The 18,844-nt window shown below is 43.4% G+C and overlaps 4 protein-coding genes across 4 annotated transcripts; 2 read left to right on the top strand and 2 right to left on the bottom strand.

The window, feature by feature from the left end:
* Positions 1-7: 7 nt before the first annotated feature.
* Positions 8-2,298, bottom strand: larp6b (La ribonucleoprotein 6, translational regulator b). The gene is made up of 4 exons (XM_029000175.1): positions 2,143-2,298; positions 1,683-1,802; positions 1,370-1,583; positions 8-1,205 (listed from the first exon to the last, which is right to left on the bottom strand). Exons 2-4 carry the CDS (start codon positions 1,799-1,801, stop codon positions 111-113), a joined length of 1,428 nt encoding a protein of 475 aa, XP_028856008.1. The 5' UTR covers position 1,802; positions 2,143-2,298; the 3' UTR covers positions 8-110.
* Positions 2,299-2,844: 546 nt separating this feature from the next.
* lonp1 (lon peptidase 1, mitochondrial) lies at positions 2,845-9,402 on the top strand. Its single transcript, XM_029000172.1, is given in 19 exon segments — positions 2,845-3,415; positions 3,631-3,719; positions 3,817-3,936; positions 4,031-4,292; positions 4,380-4,441; positions 4,528-4,657; positions 4,740-4,823; positions 5,075-5,295; positions 5,381-5,519; positions 5,607-5,785; positions 5,865-5,952; positions 6,254-6,296; positions 6,299-6,375; positions 6,475-6,591; positions 6,686-6,826; positions 6,912-7,077; positions 7,162-7,382; positions 7,524-7,688; positions 7,939-9,402. Coding segments are annotated over 19 exon segments (2,982 nt in total). The 5' UTR covers positions 2,845-2,887; the 3' UTR covers positions 8,089-9,402.
* On the bottom strand, positions 9,396-11,108 carry rpl36 (ribosomal protein L36). Its single transcript, XM_029000174.1, has 4 exons — positions 11,051-11,108; positions 10,536-10,630; positions 10,206-10,340; positions 9,396-9,519 (listed from the first exon to the last, which is right to left on the bottom strand). The coding sequence occupies exons 2-4, from the start codon at positions 10,626-10,628 to the stop codon at positions 9,430-9,432; spliced, it is 318 nt and encodes a 105-aa protein (XP_028856007.1). The 5' UTR covers positions 10,629-10,630; positions 11,051-11,108; the 3' UTR covers positions 9,396-9,429.
* A 584-nt stretch (positions 11,109-11,692) lies between these two features.
* Positions 11,693-18,348, top strand: lmnb2 (lamin B2). The gene is made up of 12 exons (XM_029000173.1): positions 11,693-12,106; positions 12,985-13,121; positions 13,977-14,133; positions 14,245-14,370; positions 14,572-14,742; positions 15,096-15,221; positions 15,339-15,559; positions 15,673-15,889; positions 15,978-16,085; positions 16,168-16,287; positions 16,385-16,477; positions 16,594-18,348. The coding sequence occupies exons 1-12, from the start codon at positions 11,885-11,887 to the stop codon at positions 16,633-16,635; spliced, it is 1,740 nt and encodes a 579-aa protein (XP_028856006.1). The 5' UTR covers positions 11,693-11,884; the 3' UTR covers positions 16,636-18,348.
* The last annotated feature ends 496 nt before the right edge of the window (positions 18,349-18,844 follow it).

The following is an 18,844-nucleotide window of genomic DNA, read 5'->3' as shown; positions in this document are numbered from 1 at the left end:
GTTTTTTCTTTTTATCACATTTTCTCAAGCAAACTCCATGGATTAAAAAGTGCTTTTGCATTTGCACCGACTCCTCGCACAGACCTCGGGTATTTCCTCTGCAGACGTTATTAGCGCAGCAACAACTTGCCTCTCCCAATGCAGTTATAGAAGCCCTTGGTGCCGTCGGGGCCGAGGGGCTGACGCACCACCTCCACGACGGTGGCGGCTCTTTTCAGGCCTCCGGGTGACATCGGGGCGCTTTTCTCCGGGAAGAAGGCCTGCGCTGCGGTTTTCCTCCGCTGGACCCACGGGCTGCCCACGAACGCGGCGCTGTCCTGCGAATAGTCCCCCGAGCCCTTGCTTCTGCCAAACGCGGAGCTGCCGCTGGAGGTGGGGGTGCTGCTGAACTGCGGGGTGGCCAGCGGGGAGCTGGCATAGCTGCAGGGAAACAGCTTTCGGGGAAGAAGGGGGCTTCCGATGGGGCTTGCCAGGGGATCTCTGTACGGGTCGGCGCGGCAGGAGGACATGCGGGGAATAGCGAGGGGGCTGCCATATAGAGCCTGGGGACGGGTGACCCTGCGGTTCGGTCTGGGCGAGGCCGGTGCAAAGTCGGACTCTGAGGAACTGTAGAGGGCGGAGTCTTCCAAGGGGCAGGGGTAGCGTTTGGCCTTGCGGTTTGGTTTTTTGCAGCACGCACTTTTAATGGTCTCTTCGGATTCCTCTTCGGTGTTCTCCTGCCCAACGCCAGGCTTTTTTATGCCGCGGCCTCCCAGGAGGACGACTCGCAAGCCCGTCGCCCCGTGCTCCTCAGCCTGGAGAGCCTTGTAAGCCCGGCGGGCTCCGTCCAAATACTCATACTCGACCACCGCACACAGTATGCGGCCCAGCTCGGGATGTTTCTTGGCGTATCTCTTCAGCTCCGACGGCATCTCCTTCCCCGGACGCAGGACCCTCAGAGAAGTAATGTTGCCATACGAGCAGAACAGTCGCATCGCCGTCTCCATGATGTCTTTCTGCTCTCCGGCCACCGGGTCTTCCTTCTCACCCGAATTGTTCCCGAAGAAGTTCCATGCCATCAGGAGCTTGCTTGTGGGAATGCACAGCAGCCAGTCGGGAACGGGGCTCCTCCGTCGCACCTTGGTGCCCTCCTCGTTCACTTCCAGAAGCTGAGAAGCTCGGGCAGCAGCCAGAGTGGTCCGCCAGTCTCGCGTCAGTTCCTTGACCTGTGAACACCATAACGCTCAGTTAGCCTGATGATCTGAACGTGGAGACCCCACATACTACCATTGTGTCTCTGGGCAAGACTCTGAACCCAGAGTGTCTCCAGGGGGGGGGGGACTGTCCCTGTAACTACTGAGAAAGTAGCTCTGGATAAGTCACCAGTTACCTTTTTAAACGACGTAAGCAACTTCAGGCTGACGTAGCCCTTCTTGTTCCTCTGCACATGTTTCAGTAAGAAAGCGTCCTCAGCCAAATTCTCATTGGACAGGTAGATCTCCAGCTGGGATGTAATTCTTTGCACCAGGTCAGCCACCGGAGGACTCTGGGCGTCTCCTTCACAGAAGTCCTCTTCAAACACATCAGTCAGTTCAGCCGAGCTGCTGTTGGAGAGGATCACGGCAAACTCCGCCAATTGAACAGATTATTAAAAAAAAAAAAAAAACACACACACACATACTATTCAAACGATACAGGCTCACCCGTCTAAACTATCGTTCAGGCCGTCGTCAGTGCACGGGAAAGAGAAGTGGAAGTCCGGGGACGGCGGCAAGATGTTGTCTCCGCACTGGAAGATGTCCATGTACGCGGGGGAAGACATGCTGACGAAAAAAAAAAACGAGACCGCTTCACCAACACGAACTCTTCAACAGCATTGGGTGCTAGTAGCCTAGTGAACCAGAAGACCCAGGTTCCAACCCCGCTTACTACCATCGTGTCCCTGAGCAAGACACTTAACCCTAAATTGCTCCAGGGAGACTGTCCCTGTAACTACTGATTGTAAGTCGCTCTGGATAAGGGCGTCTGATAAACGCCGTAAATGGATCCGCATGTACTAATCTGATAAGGAGTCGCATAAAAACGTAGATTTTGAGATTTGTTGTCAGAGGGGTTTGTTATCCGTTCTGCGTTTTTGTGTGGTTCTTTTACACCACCGCATACCTGCCGGAGTCCCCGTCCCGCTGCGCCGAACGACCGAGGCCCGAGAAGCGAAACGTCTTCAGGATTCTCTGGCGTGGCGTTAGTTGAGATAATTGGGCCGATTGTCTTCAGGTGTTTTAAACGAGGCGACGTGGGGGCAGCGGTGCTTCTCTCGCAAATGTTTTTTCATCCTAGTATCTTCATCTTGTTATTTTATTTAGAATTCCAGATGGATGACAGAACGGATAACAAACCCCTCTGACAACAAATCTCAAAATCTACATTTTTATGTGACTCCTTATCAGATTAGTACATGCGGATTCATTTATGGTCAGAAATTGTGACGCAATAAGGAAAAAGTTTAGGAAAGTTTTTTGTTCAGTCCACTCTTGAAAAAGAAATGTAAACTGGAATGGCCGCCATTTATACACACATTCTGGAACGTGTCCATTTATTTTACGAAGGTCGCTTTCAAGGCTTTAAAACTGAACGCCCTTTTGTGTTAACGCGGTCGGCTTTGAGGCGCCGTGTTGTCTCTAGTAAAGGCATGTTCAGTTGGACTATGTGACTCGGCGACACTAAGTGACAATGGCAACGTAAAACCTTACTGACCAGATCTCTTTTTCGACTATTATTATTACTACGTATGAGTTATTATGTGAATTATTAAGTTATTAAGCTCCCACCAGTAACGTTAAAGGACAACGTGACGTAATCAAACTTGGCCGGAAGTTGTGTGGGGCCCGTGGAACAGTCGAGATCCAACATGGCCGCTTACGTGAGGACGCTGTGCGCTCACAGGCTTTCCTGCCGAAACGGGAATTTATTGCTCAGAAAGTTTCCCACCGCGTCGGGCCAGGCAGACGGAGCCAGTGCCACGTTTTCCACCGCCACGAGTCGCTCGTATTCCTCGCTCGCTTCTTTTTGGAAGACCTCGTCATGTCGGGGCTGTAGGTACGTCAGGTCCTCGGCGCCAGTAGATGCTCTCGGCAGATGGGCGCGGGTCGCCGGGGTGCTTGGCACAGAGACGGTCGGACCCCGCGCCTTTGCCGGTAACCAGCCGACTAGACGCTTCTTCGGGAACAGAGGCAGCGCCGGCGGCGTCTCCGGGGAGGATGGATCCGAGGGCAGCGGCTCTGCGGGCGACGAGTCCGGGGGCGACGACGGGGCGGCGTACAGTCCCCCGCAGATGACCGCTCTCACTCCCATGATGGTACCCGAGGTGTTCCCCAACGTGCCTCTCATTGCCATCGGCAGGAACCCCGTCTTCCCCCGCTTCATCAAAATAATCGAGGTAAAATGCAGCCATCCGTTTAGCGGGAAGGCAAGAGTTGAGTGAAATTGCATCATCCACCCAGCTCAGGGTTTGTTGGTTTGTAAGTATTCAAAGTTTAGGTTAATCCCGCTGTGATCAGGACACACATGAGCTGACCGTTCAGTACAAGTGTACAGTTTGCTCTTTGACTTAATTGTTAAAGGTGTACCAATATTAACTTGTTATCGTTTTAGGTGAAAAATAAGCAACTTGTGGAACTGTTAAGGAGAAAAGTGAGACTGGCTCAGCCGTACGCAGGTGTATTTTTAAAGAAAGATGACGGGTAAAGTGTTTTATTTTCTTTAAATAACTTGTATAGTTATATGTTCTCATTCTTAAGATTTTAAATCTATTTCTGTATTGTTTTCTGTGATTTTTAGCAATGAGTCAGATGTGGTAGAGACTCTGGATGCCATTTACAGTACTGGAACATTTGTACAGATTCATGAGATGCAGGACCTTGGAGACAAACTGCGGATGATTGTCATGGGGCACAGGCGGTAAGAAAACCATTGAAACACATTTCAAGGTCTTTGGATTAGAGGATTCATTTGTGGACCCCATATGAAATCAGATTTACCATTTCTTTGGAAGAATTCGCATTACCAAACAGCTAGATGTCGAGCCGGATGAGTCTGCCTCAGCACTAGAGCCGGAAAGCGATCAGGTTAAGGCACCGCGCCGTAAGCCTAAGCGCATTCGGAAGGAGTCTTCATCATTGGCAGAAACCATGGAAGATAAAGTGCAGGATGCGGACCTGACTGTGGAGGTCGTGTCCAGGCCCACGCCTGATATCCTCATGGTAGAAGTTGACAATGTTGTGCATGAAGAGTTCCAGGTCACAGAAGAAGTGAAGGTAATACTCTGCAGTTTCTTTATCTGTGGGTTTACTGCTATGAATAATCTGTGTGGGTTTCGTTTTCTTCCCCTTTTGTCCATGAAGGCATTGACAGCTGAAATCGTGAAGACTATTCGTGACATAATTGCTCTGAATCCTCTGTACAGGTATTTTTCAGAATAGTAAAAACACATGATCTTAATTAAAAAAAAAAAAAAAACATAAGTCACATATCTCTGTTTTTCAAATTTAGAGAATCTGTGCTCCAGATGATGCAGGCTGGACAGAGAGTTGTTGATAATCCCATCTACCTGAGTGATATGGGGGCTGCTCTGACTGGAGCAGAGTCACATGAACTGCAAGATGTCTTGGAAGAGACTAATGTATGTTAAAGTATTATGCATTGTAGCAATTGTCTGCCTTTGGGCTTTATGACATATATTTTTTACTTTACTGTCAATGCAGATTCCAAAGAGACTCTACAAAGCACTCTCACTGCTGAAGAAAGAGTACGAACTCAGCAAACTTCAGCAACGTCTGGGTCGGGAGGTAAAAGCGTCATGCACATTAGTCATGGAAATTCCATGATATATTTACCTTGATTACATGTTTCCATTCAGTTAGCTCTCACTGGAGGTGATCATATGACATTGAATATTGAATAGTTTTGTCTCATTTAATATGATTTTCAATTGATTTTAAATATGTTATGTGACAGACCTGGGACAATTTTACATTTGCGCGTTTAATAAGTTTAAATGTTTTATCAGCAGTTAGATTCAGTGGTATTTGTGAAACAGGTGGAAGAGAAGATAAAGCAGACCCACAGGAAATACCTTCTTCAAGAGCAGCTGAAAATCATCAAGAAGGAACTTGGACTGGAAAAGGAGGATAAAGACGCTATTGAGGAGAAGTTCAGGGAGAGGATGAAAAACAAAGTTGTGCCCCAGCATATTATGGATGTCATTAATGAGGAGCTTAACAAACTGGGTCTACTTGATAACCATTCCTCTGAGTTCAAGTTAGTGTTTCCTTTTTGCCATAGATTATGAGCACCTGACATACAGGCATAAAAACTGTTTATTTTGCTGCTCCTTCCACTGCAGTGTAACTCGGAATTATTTGGACTGGCTCACATCCATGCCGTGGGGCATTAATAGTGAAGAAAACCTCGAATTGGCTCGCGCTAAGGAGGTCCTTGAGGAAGATCACTATGGGATGGAGGATGTGAAGAAACGTATTCTAGTAAGGAATTGCTGTAGCAGAATGGTGATGATGAAATATAATTGTACATAAGTATGTACTGATTGAGTCCGAATCTTCCCCTTATAGGAGTTTATTGCAGTGAGTCAGTTGCGGGGCAGCACACAGGGTAAGATTCTGTGTTTTTATGGACCCCCCGGAGTTGGGAAAACCAGTATTGCCCGTTCCATTGCCAGAGCCCTGAATAGGGAATATTTTCGCTTTAGTGTGGGCGGTATGACCGATGTGGCAGAAATTAAAGGCCACAGGTAGGTCAAAGGTCACCTGTCTGTTGATCGGTTACACTGTTACTGTGGAATTGCCTAAAAACACGTTTGTAATTTACAGGAGGACATATGTGGGAGCCATGCCTGGAAAGGTCATTCAGTGCTTGAAGAAGACAAAAACAGAAAACCCTCTGGTCCTCATAGATGAGGTATTGTGTAGTGGAAGTGGTTGTTTTGTCTTTGTGATACGCAGAATAGCACAGCACACCGTGCACACAACAAGTTCTGCCCTCTACATTTAACCCATCAGCATTTTGTGAGCAGCAGGCAGCCATGAAAGACAGCTAGGGGGCAGTGTGTGGGGACGGTGCTTTGCTAAAATCTGCAACCTGTCGGTTTTTATTCTGCTTACGTTCCCGCTAGGCTATCATTGAAGGAAGTTACATTTGTGGTGGACATACTTTTCCTATGAGTTCACTACAAAAGCAATTTCAATAATTTTTCTGACAGGTTGATAAAATTGGTCGAGGTTACCAAGGCGACCCTTCGTCGGCTCTTTGGAGCTTTTGGATCCAGAGCAGAATGCAAACTTTCTTGATCATTACTTAGATGTGCCAGTGGATCTGTCCAAGGTACTGAATAGAGATGTTTCTTACTTAAACATGGATATACTTAGGATGTAGTGTGAAATATACAATCCTAAAATATTCCTGTATACAAACATTTATCAGGTCCTTTTCATTTGTACTGCGAATGTGCTTGACACCATCCCTGAGCCCCTGAGGGACCGTATGGAGATGATCAATGTGTCTGGATATGTGGCTCAAGAGAAACTTGCCATTGCAGAGGTATTCACTTGACTCTAAAAACAAGTAGCAAGCAAGATTTAGTGTGTCTTCCTCTGTTGTATTATCACCTTTTTATACTTTAATTTCTCCTCAGAGGTACCTTGTGCCACAGCTACGCACGCTGTGTGGACTGGATGAGCAGAAAGCCAACATTTCGTCTGAAGCTTTGAATGTCCTCATAAGACAGTACTGTCGAGAAAGTGGGGTCAGAAATCTCCAGAAACAAGTCGAGAAGGTCAGACTAAACTTTTATCATAGTTCAGTTAACTTGTTAGTTAGGTATTTACTTTATATTTAGGTGTCTGTGTTAAAATTCCAAGGTTTTCCGTAAAGTAGCATTCCGCATTGTGAACGGAGAGGAGAACTCTGTAAAAGTAACTCCTGAGAATCTTCAGGACTATGTTGGCAAACCTATTTTCACCGTGGATCGCATGTATGATGTCACACCACCAGGTGTAGTCATGGGCTTGGCGTGGACAGCGATGGGTAAGATACTGTTTTACAGCATTTTTGTGGGCTTAGCCATGTTCTTCAACCAGGTGACAATTCAGTTGCCAATTCCTTCACCAGGGGGATCCACACTCTTCATTGAGACCTCTCTGAGGCGCCCACGGGAGAAACCAGAGAAAGGCAGACCTGCTGAGGGTTCTCTAGAGGTCACAGGTCAGCTTGGGGATGTAATGAAGGAGAGTGCCAAAATTGCGTTCACCTTTGCTCGTGCCTTCCTCATGAAAGAGCAACCTGACAACGACTTCCTTGTGGGATCACATTTACACCTGCATGTTCCCGAGGTAGGAACAATATGGAACTGTTGGTGGTATAATACTGTTCAGAAGGTTTGGGAGGCAGATGGCCATGGGATGAGTATTTTGTATAGTTTGGGTGGTAGCAGGAGGTAACTACAGGACTCGTTCTGTTTAAATCTCCTTTAGGGAGCCACGCCTAAAGATGGCCCCAGTGCAGGCTGTACTATAGTAACAGCCCTGCTGTCCTTGGCTACCAATACCCCAGCACGACAGAATGTCGCCATGACCGGAGAAGTGTCCCTGACTGGCAAGATCCTTCCTGTGGGTGGAATCAAGGAGAAAACCATTGCTGTAAGTCTGTGGGGCATCAGTTATGAAATGCTCCATGCTAAATTTGATGTTTTATAGTAATATGCACTGTTTTGAGTGCTGAGTGCTTATAATTAACATGAGGCTTAAAAAATGTGCAGTGGATAATTTTTTCCCCCCCAACAAGCACCTTCTTGATGTTGTTCTGGGGACAATGTTAATAAAATAATTTTTACAACTCTACCACTCTCTCAATGTCAAGGATCTAATTTTTTTTTCTTTTCATTTGCAGGCAAAGAGGGCTGGGGTCACCTGTATCATTCTTCCAGCTGAAAACAAAAAAGATTTCTCCGACCTGCCGGAATACATTACTGACGGGCTAGAAGTGCATTTTGTCGAACACTACCAACAAATCTACAACGTTGTGTTCCCTAAACAGTGAGATGGAGGGACAAACCAAGGACAAACTTTTTTTCTTCTTCTTTTTTTCTGCCAGGCAAACAATGATTCTTGATGGCCATTTTGGGACTTAAAAGTAATGTGCTTTCAAACAGGACAGGACCAAGCGTTCATATTATCTACAATGTCCTGATCTGAGGAAAGACTGACATTGGACAGTGTAGACTGGGCAACACAAATTCCCACAAAGTGAAAGATGCCTAAATAAAAAGATTTTTATTATATGTAATATTGAAATATAAATATTTGAAAAGCTAACTTTACGTTTTCTATATAAATAAATACACTGCTCAAAAAAATAAAGGGACCAAAAAAATAAAACATCCTTATAAAATACGTTCTTTACATAGTTGAATGATTTTGAGGCTGGCACATTCTTTATTTGCAAAATAAAGTAAATTAAAAAGTGCCAGCATCACAATCACACAAAAATTATTGATTGAAATGAAATTTATCAAACCATTGGGGTCTGGATTTGGAGTCAAACACACAACAGACTGATCTAACTTTGATGCAATGTCTAATGAGGCTCAGTAGTGCGTGTGGCCACGTGCCTGTATCATGCTCCTTATGAGGTGGCAGATAGTCCAGGTCTGGGAGGAGATCCCTCAGGAGACTAAAGCATCTGCCAACTCCTGGCCAGTCTGTGGTGCAATGTGATATTGGTGGATGGAGTGAGACATGATGTCCCAGATGTGCTCAATTGGATTCAGGTCTGGGGAACAGGCGGGCCAGTCCACAGCATCAATGCCTTCATCTTGCAGGAACTGCTGACACATTCCAGTCATGTGAGCGCTACCATTGTTTTGCATTAGGAGGAACCCAGGGCCAAACGCACCAGCATATGATCTCACAAGGGGTCTGAGGATCTCATCTTGGTACCTATAGGCAGTCAGGCTACTTCTGGCAAGCACCTGGAGGGCTGTACGGCACCCCAAAGAAATGCCACCTCACAGCATTGCTAACCCACTGCCAAACCGGTCATTATGGAGGATGTTGCAGCCAGCAGAGCATTTTCTACTCCATTTGTACAACAGCATGAGAAATTCATTGTCAAGCAGTGTAGCTTCCTAAGTGGACAGTTTGATTTCAGAGAAGTGTGATTGACTTGGAGTTTGTCTTTTTAAGCAGTGTATAAATACTTCAGAAAACTGACTCTTAAACGAGGCAAAAAATGGTTTTAATAGGTCTGTTGCATTAAATTAGAAGTTGAAAGATGACAGTCTAAGTATGGACATACGGGCACACTGTGTGCAAGCTCAATTAATCGAGAAATAATAAAACGACATCTTGTGTTTTTGGAACTTAAGTTTATTGGTAATATTTACTCTTTCTTGGCAGCTGCCTTTCTCATTGCAGCTAAGATGTTGCTGAGCTCTTCCCTCTTTCTCTTGGCACGGATGTGAGTTCCAACCTGTAAAACAAAAGCCAGAAGACATTAACCTGTGTGCATAAAAACTTAAAAGATTTGCATAATCCTGCAGCAAACTTACTTTCAGATATTGTATATTTATATTTTTACACCATTGTCCACACTTGCATTAAGCATTTAGAAACCTCAGATTATATTCTGATGAACTGTTTAAATTATGTTAAAGATTTGGATAATACATACTGTTACATATATCACTTACAACAGAAAGCCAGTGGATTTAGTTTACGTTTGGGTGAGCTGGCCAGAAAATAATGTTGGCAAATCATAAAAATTTTGGAAAATTGAACACAAAGCATACACATACACTCAACAACAACTTGCAAACAAAATATTAAGATTTCAAAATGTTAAATTATCATAACCAAAACGGTTTATAAAAAAGCAAAAGGTATCTCTTTACCACAAACAGAATTTTTGATCAGACACGTATCTGGAGTAGCTCAGGGACACAATAAGTGAGGTTTGAACCTGGGTCTCCTGGTGTATAGGCGAGTGTGTTACCCTCAAGGCCACTTCCACCCTGTCTATGTCCATGATATGAATGTGCTACAGATACAGATGCTTAACTACACTGGCTAAACCTGACAATTTCCTCACTGGTCATTACAGTCATCAACACGCTTTCAATAAAGAAAGTTAAGGAAAAAAAAAAAAAAAAAACATACCCTTTTCTTGATGAACTTGAGGGCACGCTTATCCTTGGAGACCTTCAGCAACTCCATTGCGCGCCTTTCGTAGGGGGCAAAGCCACACACCTCACGGATCATGTCACGCACAAACTTGGTGTGTTTGGTCAGACGCTATAAGGAGGAAAAAAAATTTTGAGAATGATGCCGTTTCATCAGAACAAACCAGCATCCAAGTCACTGATGCTTATTTTGACAGGGTTCTTGTGTTTCAGTTTTTCTTCCTTTATGTATTTTACTGGCACTTAGCAAACTGGTTTCATGCAGTGAAGAAGAAACCCACAAGAACCGAGTGGGTTTTATACTCACCCCTCGCCTACGGCTGTGTTTCGGCTTTGACACGTTCTTGGTCACCGGATGGCCCTTGTTCAGGCCAACGGCCATGGGATACCTGATAGCCATGTCTGTGAATTCATTCAAATTAAACAAAAAGGTCACGATTAATCTCTACTGATGAATACAGGACGCCAGATCGTTTACAACGAGTACAAATGAGTCAACGAAGTCATTCCGTGCGATAAGTAGTGAGTTTGGAATTGATCGATTCAAGTTTAATAGCAACTGGGTAACGGCCTGTTTATTGGGGCTCAGCGGCTACTTTCACAAAACTTCTGTCACCACACCATTTAAAAATACGACAAGAAACGATGGAGGAGCGACGCGAATAAACACAGTCAGTCTCATTTGTTCGTTCCAATATTGTGTGAAACGGCGTTACATTACGTGCGTGTTGAGTAGATTTGACGTTTTCCATAAAAACGCGTCCGATGGCCAAGATGTTAAATAGATTTTCAAGGTTCGCTCGGAGCGTTTCTATTACATACCTGCTGCCTCTAATGGCGTCCACACCGGAAAGGATCAAGGAAAGGCGGACGTGACGTATTCAAGGCGCAGCCCATTGAAGTTTGTTACAGCGCTCTCTGTTGACCATAAAACAAAATAGATCTGAAATTTCTTTTTAAAACAGTAATAAAATTGCCATCCAAAAAGGTGTCAGTTATATGGTGTACGTACAAGGACGTTTTAATAGAAATGTAAAAAATATTCACTAGAAATATTATAAAAAAGGTTATAAAATGTACACATAATGTAAATGTATATTTATACCTAAGCTTAACATTTTTTATTAATTCCAAATCAGACTTAAACTGTTTTGGAAAGGAGCAATGCAAGTATATTGCATTCATGTTCATTCAACCATTTCAGGTTGAATACACGTAGTGTATTCACCTTTTAGAATTATTTTAAAAAAAATATATTCTCAATTAATCCTTTCGTCATATTATACTATGCCATTTGTAAAAAAAAAAACGTTCTGAAATGATTTTTCTGCAGTGAAAATGTTATTGGAAACGTTGGCGCGCAATAAATTCCCATATGACTACATTTACCGGCATGCACGGCTCTGCGCTCTTTTGGCGCGGCGCGGCTCGCGGGACGTCGGCCATCTTACTTTTTCGAATATTGGAACGCGGAGCCCAACTGGCTCGTGGGGGACGCGGTGAGCTTTCATTCAGAGACCGATCGGCGATCGAACGTGCAGAATTGTTATTTAAATGCGATACCGTCGCTTCGCGTTTGGCGTGAACGATCGTACTCTGGCGAGACAGCCCCTCTCGAAAGTTTGACTATTTTGAGTGGAACAGAAAATAACCGATATGGCGACAGCGACCCCGAGCCGCACTGCCGCGGAAAGTGGCCGGTCGGCCGCCGCGACTCCGCTCTCCCCGACACGGATCTCCCGCCTGCAGGAGAAGGAAGAGTTGCGGCACTTGAACGACCGGCTGGCCGTTTACATCGACCGCGTCCGGTCTCTGGAGCTGGAGAACGACCGCCTGATGGTCAAAGTGTCCGAGAAGGAGGAAGTTACCACGCGGGAGGTAATTTTGAAATTTCCCCCCTTGTCAGTACGTGCTAGCTAGCAGGCTAGCATTATATATTTTTTTCTTATTCTTAAAACAAATACATATCCAACTGCTCGGATACATATTCCAAATATTTTTCTTGGCATAGTCAATTTGTTTGACTTCAATGCTTTTTAGTTGAGTGCACTAGTTACACGTGTGTAGAGCGCTTTTGGTCTAATGGCTTCGAACGGATATGTGCTGTGGCCAATTAAAAACACCTCGTTGCAGATTTCGATTTAATGTACGTAATCAGCGTGAGCGATCGTACGTTTGACGCGTAAGTGGAATTTTTCATCTACTTTTTTTTCCCCCCCTCCGATCACACGAGGGGATCTTCTCTCGCCTGAAAGGTCCCGTGTCCCTGCGCGAAGCCGCGAAAGACGTTGTTATTCTGCGACCCGCCCAACCAGTTGCTCTCGGTCAACACTGAGCCGCCGCGCGGGGCTTTTCCCCCCTCGTACTTCACCCCGCCCGCAACATCCGTCCTTATTTATTCTCTCGCTGCTGATGTGGGTTCCCCTGCCGTCGGATTAGACGAGGCGGTGATCCGTGTAGTGCCCAAAGCCGGGCAGCTGTGGGGTTTCCCCCCTCCACCCCGGAGCGAAGGCGATCTGCCAGACGGGAGTGGCCGGACTTCTTCACAGTCGAATCCCTGTGGTGGTTTGTGCGGTTGATAAAAAAAAACAAAAAAAACATTGATGTGCACGTTTTGTGTGATTTTTCATAAATATTATGATCGTGAATAATGAAGTAGGCTGAAGTTTTGATAATTACACTGTAAGCTTTTTAAAGAAGTATTTTCCGGGGTGCACATAATTGTTGCTCAGTGTTGGTGTCTTGTCCCCTCAAAGGTTACAGGAATTAAGAGCCTGTATGAAGCAGAGCTGGCAGACGCTAGATGCGCCCTGGACGATGCGTCCCGGGACCGAGCCAAACTGCAGATCGATCTGGGCAAGGCCAACGCTGAGCTTGAGGAGGTCAACAGAAAGTGAGTTGTCAGTTTTTTTTTTTACATAATTATGAATGGTAAAGTGATGTGAAATGTGACTGTGTGACTTTTTTTTTTTTTTTTTCTCTCTCTCAATATAAACTTTGTCTGGGGCTTCTTTCTTGGTAAACAGGAAAGTAAAACCACACATGTTCTATAGTATTGTGAGAGACTGAGTAATTGCCAGGAAAAGAAGTCTAGAGAGTAGTTTAAAGGTCCCCTGACATAATTTTTTATTATTAAAATGTCAGTGGTCCCCTAATACCGTATCTCTATCTCTTTCCGAAACTCAGCTGAATTACAGCAACTTTTATCCAGTCCCGCAGTGACATTTCCCCAGTACCCGCCGTTTTGGTGTCCGTAGCTTTAAATGCTAATGAGGAGGAGGGAGGTGGGGTGAGGGGGAGAGCGACCTATAGAATTTGAGGGGGCGTTTGTGGAAATGACATCATCAATGGCATTCAATGTGGTTATTTAATGTTAACATTAATCTCACTAAGATAAATTTTCATGATTGGGGACCGTTAATATCTGTCTCGGGAATTCATTTGTAAAGCCATCATTTTACCATAAGCCTGTACCTCTGGGCATAAAAAAAATCCTGTTTGCTCACATCTGAATCTCGGGTTCTCACATCTGAATCCTAGTGTCCTACTACTTTTGTAACTCACAATTTGTTGGATTCACCAGTTATGATGTTACATTGTTATATCTTACTGTTTTGTGTTGTGTTGCTTAATTGCCAGTGCAGACAGGAAGTTAAAATTGAAAGTACATTTGTAGCTGCAGCAGAACGCAGGCTTACAGTAAAGATGAGCGCATGTGGAGTGACGAGGTCATGCACACCTTTTTCAGCTTCAAGAAGAAGAATGGAGATCTTAATTTGGCTCAGGCACGGATTAAGGAACTGGAAGGCCAGTTCAACCAGAGTGAGGCGGCCCTTAACTGTGCTCTGAGCGAAAACCGTGCCCTCACTGCAGAAGTTGCAGAGCTGAAAGCACAGCTTGCCAAGGTTTGTCATTTGTATATATTAGTATTGTTTTTGGTTGACCTTTATTACTTCTGAGAATATTTGTTAGTGGCAGCAATTCGTGTTTAGCATATCCGCATTTCTGATATGTAGAGTGAAGATGCGCATGCAGTAGCCAAGAAGCAGCTGGAAGTGGAAACTTTGATGAGAGTGGACCTGGAAAACCGCTGCCAGAGTTTAACTGAGGATCTTCAGTTTAGGAAGAACATATTTGAAGAGGTAGGCCAAAACAGCTTGTTTATGTTCTATGGGTGATTCATATATTTTTACACACATGCAGTACAAAAAAAAAAAAAAACAACAGTTTACTCCAATAAAATGACCTCAACTTTGCTTTTTCAAAAAAAAAATTTGAAATGATTGCAGATTTATTCTTACAAAGTACTGTAGTGAACCGTACATTTTGTCTGAATTGTGTAGGAGGTCCGTGAAACCAGGCGCCGCCATGAGAAGAGGATGGTGGAGGTTGACAGTGGAGTCCAGCAGGACTATGAGTACAAGTTGGCACAAGCTCTGAAGGATCTGCGTAAGCAGCATGAGGACCAAGTGGGCCTTTACAAGGAGGAGCTTGAGCAAACTTTCAGGGCCAAGGTTCTGTATCAGATATGTACACCAAATGAAACTAATTTTATCATGGTGAATGCCTCAGAAAATCTTGCATTAAGTGTCATTACTATGGCTGTTCCAAACAATTCTTTTTTTTTTTTTTTTCTCAAACAATCTAGCAATGATTTTGTATTCAGTAATATAGCAATGATTTTATGGTGCATCTTTTATAATCTGTTCGGTTAGATTCTTGATTATTTCTACATTAGAAAAATCTACACAAAGGTGTCCTCCTATATCCTTCTCCAACATGAGAGTGAAGTGATTGTGATACACAGCATACGTATGGTCACAGGTTTTAGTAATGCTCCGTCTTTTTTCTGTGCTGCTCCTTCCAGCTGGATAATGCCATGGTGTCCTCCGACCTCAATGATAAGGCCGTGAGCACAGCCCGAGAGGAGCTTCAGGAGGCTCGCTTGAGGATTGAGAGCCTTGGCTACCAGCTTTCTTCACTGCAGAAGCAGGTACTAACATGCTGCATTTTTAGAACTTCTCTAGAAAGGACCAACGTGCGGCTTTATCATTTAGTCTTGCATCAAAACATACAGGTTTATCATTGCATGGTTCTCATCTGTCTTCAGGCATCAGCTGCAGAGGACCGAGTGCGTGAGCTGGAAGATATGCTGTCCAATGACCGGGACAGGTACCGCCGGCAAATGGAAGCCAAAGAAAGTGAGATGGCTGAGATGAGGGATCGTATGCAGCAGCAGCTCAACGAGTACCAGGACCTACTGGATGTAAAACTAGCCTTGGACATGGAGATCAATGCATATAGGAAACTCCTGGAAGGAGAGGAGGACAGGTGAGGGAATTTGAGCTGTTTTGTGATAAACTCTTTATTATTGACATCTTTTTTTTATGCTCATAGAACCAAAAAGTTCTTTGTAATGTAACAGTTCCCCTGGTTCTCTCCAGATTGAAGCTCTCCCCTAGTCCCTCCTCAAAGGTGACTGCATCCCGTACCACTGCCAGTAGCAGCTCGCGCACTACTCGCAGCAAAAGGAAAAGGGTGGACCTGGAGGAAGTTCCCAAAGTCCACATAAACCAGGAAGCAGCGGCCACTGGGAGCGTTTCCATTGAAGAAATTGACCTAGAAGGCAAATCGGTCACACTAAAGAATAATTCTGACAAGGTGCTGAAATGTGCTTATTTACATAAAAAAAAAAAACCCTACTACTTTATTATGTATTTTACATATTTACCACGCATATGCCTTATAGGATCAGTCACTTGGCAGTTGGAGGCTGAAGAGGCAGATTGGTGGTGATGAGGAAATTGCATACAAGTTCACTCCCAAATATGTCCTCAAGGCTGACCAGACAGTGACTGTAAGCTGCCGTCCGTACCGTTTTAATAGAATCAGAATTCTTGGGGCTGTTGTGAAAATTGTCTGCATGTGGGTCTTGACAGGTTTGGAGCGCCAATGCAGGAGTGTCCCACAGCCCTCCGGCTGACCTCCTGTGGAAAAACCAGAGCTCCTGGGGCACTGGAGACAACATCCTCACAACGCTGGTCAATTCAGATGGAGAGGTAGGGTTGCATTGGTTAGGGGGCAAAAACATTTAATATTGTCTAGTGTCATTTGAAATATTCAGCAAAATAAAGTTGTACGTATTTCTCATTCCAGGAGGTGGCGAAGCGAATAGTCACAAAGACCACAGGAGAGTTGGAGAATGGGGATGATGATGACTTTGGAGAGGAGGACCTCTTATATGAGCAGGTAAGTGTGTTTATATGTACGGTCATGTTTTTTTATATGAATAACCAGGAATAACCATGTTATAAGTGTTGTCATTATTTATTAATTCATTTTTAATTGTTACTCTTTAATTTCAGGACGATCCAAAGACCAGATCCAGGGAATGTGCAGTTATGTGAAGGCTCCTCATCAATATTATAGGTTTTAGAGCCACTATTTTTGTATGCTTCAGCCTTGGGTTCATATATATTTTAAGTCATTTTTAACGGACCTCATTTTAGGGGAAAGTGGGGGGAAAGTGAAACTTCAGGTTACCTTAAACTAGTTTGGCTGTGATTCTCTTTCTTTGTGAAATTTGGTTCTTTTTGGTTTAAGTCTAGTTACACTGTCTTTATCAGAAACAGGCATTTTCTGTTTTATTACTGGTAAGATGGATGTCATTCTGCTAACTCTGGTGAGGTCCTTAAAATCCCATCAGATATTTTGCTAATATTTGCCTGGAGTGTTTTTTTTTTTTTTTTTTTTTTTTTGGAGAGACATTGAACGGGAGGGATGTATTTGTATGCATGAAGCTGTGAGGTATATCTGAAGGCTGAAGCATATCTCCTATATAACTATTTAGACTGGTGTTGCTGATCAAACAGGGTGGAAATGGGGGAACCTCTGGACTAATTCAGCTTTTCTGATCTCTTGTATGTTTAGGCTTTGACTACAAAACATTTATTGAAAATGTTCAATGTTTAAAACCATAGATTACTAAACAAAGCAGGTCAGTAATTCAATCACATTTTATAAGTGAATTCAAATATGGACAACTTGGCTGTCTAATCTTTGTGGACAAAAAGTGTATTAATACCCTGAAATGGTTGAATGAAAATCTATCTTACCTGTTTATCAGGCCTTGTTCCTGTGGGATGTTTCCACCCTGTTGAGATCTGATTTTTTTTTGTTGTTGTTATAATAACTAATCAAGTCATTGTATTTCACTAAAGGATTAAGGAAAATTATGTTTCTCAGAGTAATAAGCACTCCAACAATTTAGCTGAAACTGTTTGATACTGATATTTATTTCTGAAAAGAAATAAATTTCTTTTTTTCTGACCTTAAGCACAACTTTGTGATAAATTGGCTTGGAAGTTTTTGTAATAATTCCGGAGTAATGATCCCACTGTAACAAAAGCCTACAAAGTTTTTACAAATATAAACCTTGTGCTTGCCACAAGGTCAAGTTGTGAAAAAGGTTTCAGTATATGAAATATTGAAAGGATTTTTAGATTATTTCTTTACTTGATGGACAGCCTTTTATATTTTAAATCTAGACCTGGGAAACAGAATTTTTGTAGATATTTATGTGCAGTGCTTTGTGAAATGTATTCCAGCTACAATCAGTTTGGTTTTTTGCAAAGTTCTCTATCAATGGTAAAGTTTTTATTTTATTTTATTTTGGGGGGGGGGCTTGTATGTCAGGGGGAAAGTATGATACTATTAAATATTTCTGAATATTTCCCAGCCATAACAAAAAAAAAAAAGCTGTTTACTGCAACAAACATACACTGTTTTCAGGTCTGCCGACATTGAATTTGTTTGGCAAATGTGATGTAACTGATTTTTTGTATTAGTTACTGCTGTTGACAATGCAGCAGTATGTAATTCTGAGGTTGGCTAATGTAATGCACCTTTAATTAGTGGTAACAAGAGTTCAAATCTCCTTAGTTTATTTAAATAGTTTGCTATATAGATAAATATTGTAAGGGGGCGGGTGGACTTTATCATCATGAGGAGAACTTTGTATGAGTGATGTAAGAAAGACGCATGCCAAAACTTTTTTCTTCTTTCATTTGAAATTTTGTACTACAAAAAAAAATAAATGTTTTTCATGTAATGTTTATAAAGTACCTTGTTGAATTTTTTTACACGGATTAATTGTACAAATTAGTTAAGTGTAAGCATAGCAGGACACTTGCTGCCATGTGCAGGTTGCACGATAATTTGTCATATCAATTTTTTATTAACTTCATCAATGTTATTTTCCCTGCCTGTCGATCCCTCCAAAACTAATTTCCTTCCGGATTTAATTACGTTTTCTGATTCCGATTCATCGACCGGAACTCCCATCATAACACACCTGAACGGCAAGAACTTCTATAAGACAGGCGTTTTGTGACTCTACACTGTAAAAAGCGCAGTATATATACAATTATATAGTAAATCGTGTGTATTTACTCGGGACGTTTCCTATCGCGATTACTCGTTGGTCAAGCCGAGCCCACCCGGAAGTGACGAAACGTCAGAACTCGAACGCCCATTGGCTTTGAGTGTTTGAATCCACCCAATGGGAATCCGCGGTGGCGTCCGCGAACGCACTGAGGGCGACAGAGGCGGTCTCCG

This window comes from Denticeps clupeoides, chromosome 13 (assembly GCF_900700375.1).
Source record: "Denticeps clupeoides chromosome 13, fDenClu1.1, whole genome shotgun sequence".
In the NCBI taxonomy this organism is placed as follows: Eukaryota; Metazoa; Chordata; class Actinopteri; order Clupeiformes; family Denticipitidae; genus Denticeps; species Denticeps clupeoides.
The sequence above is the reverse complement of the archived record's forward strand: the minus strand, read 5'-3'. Positions and strand labels throughout refer to the sequence as shown.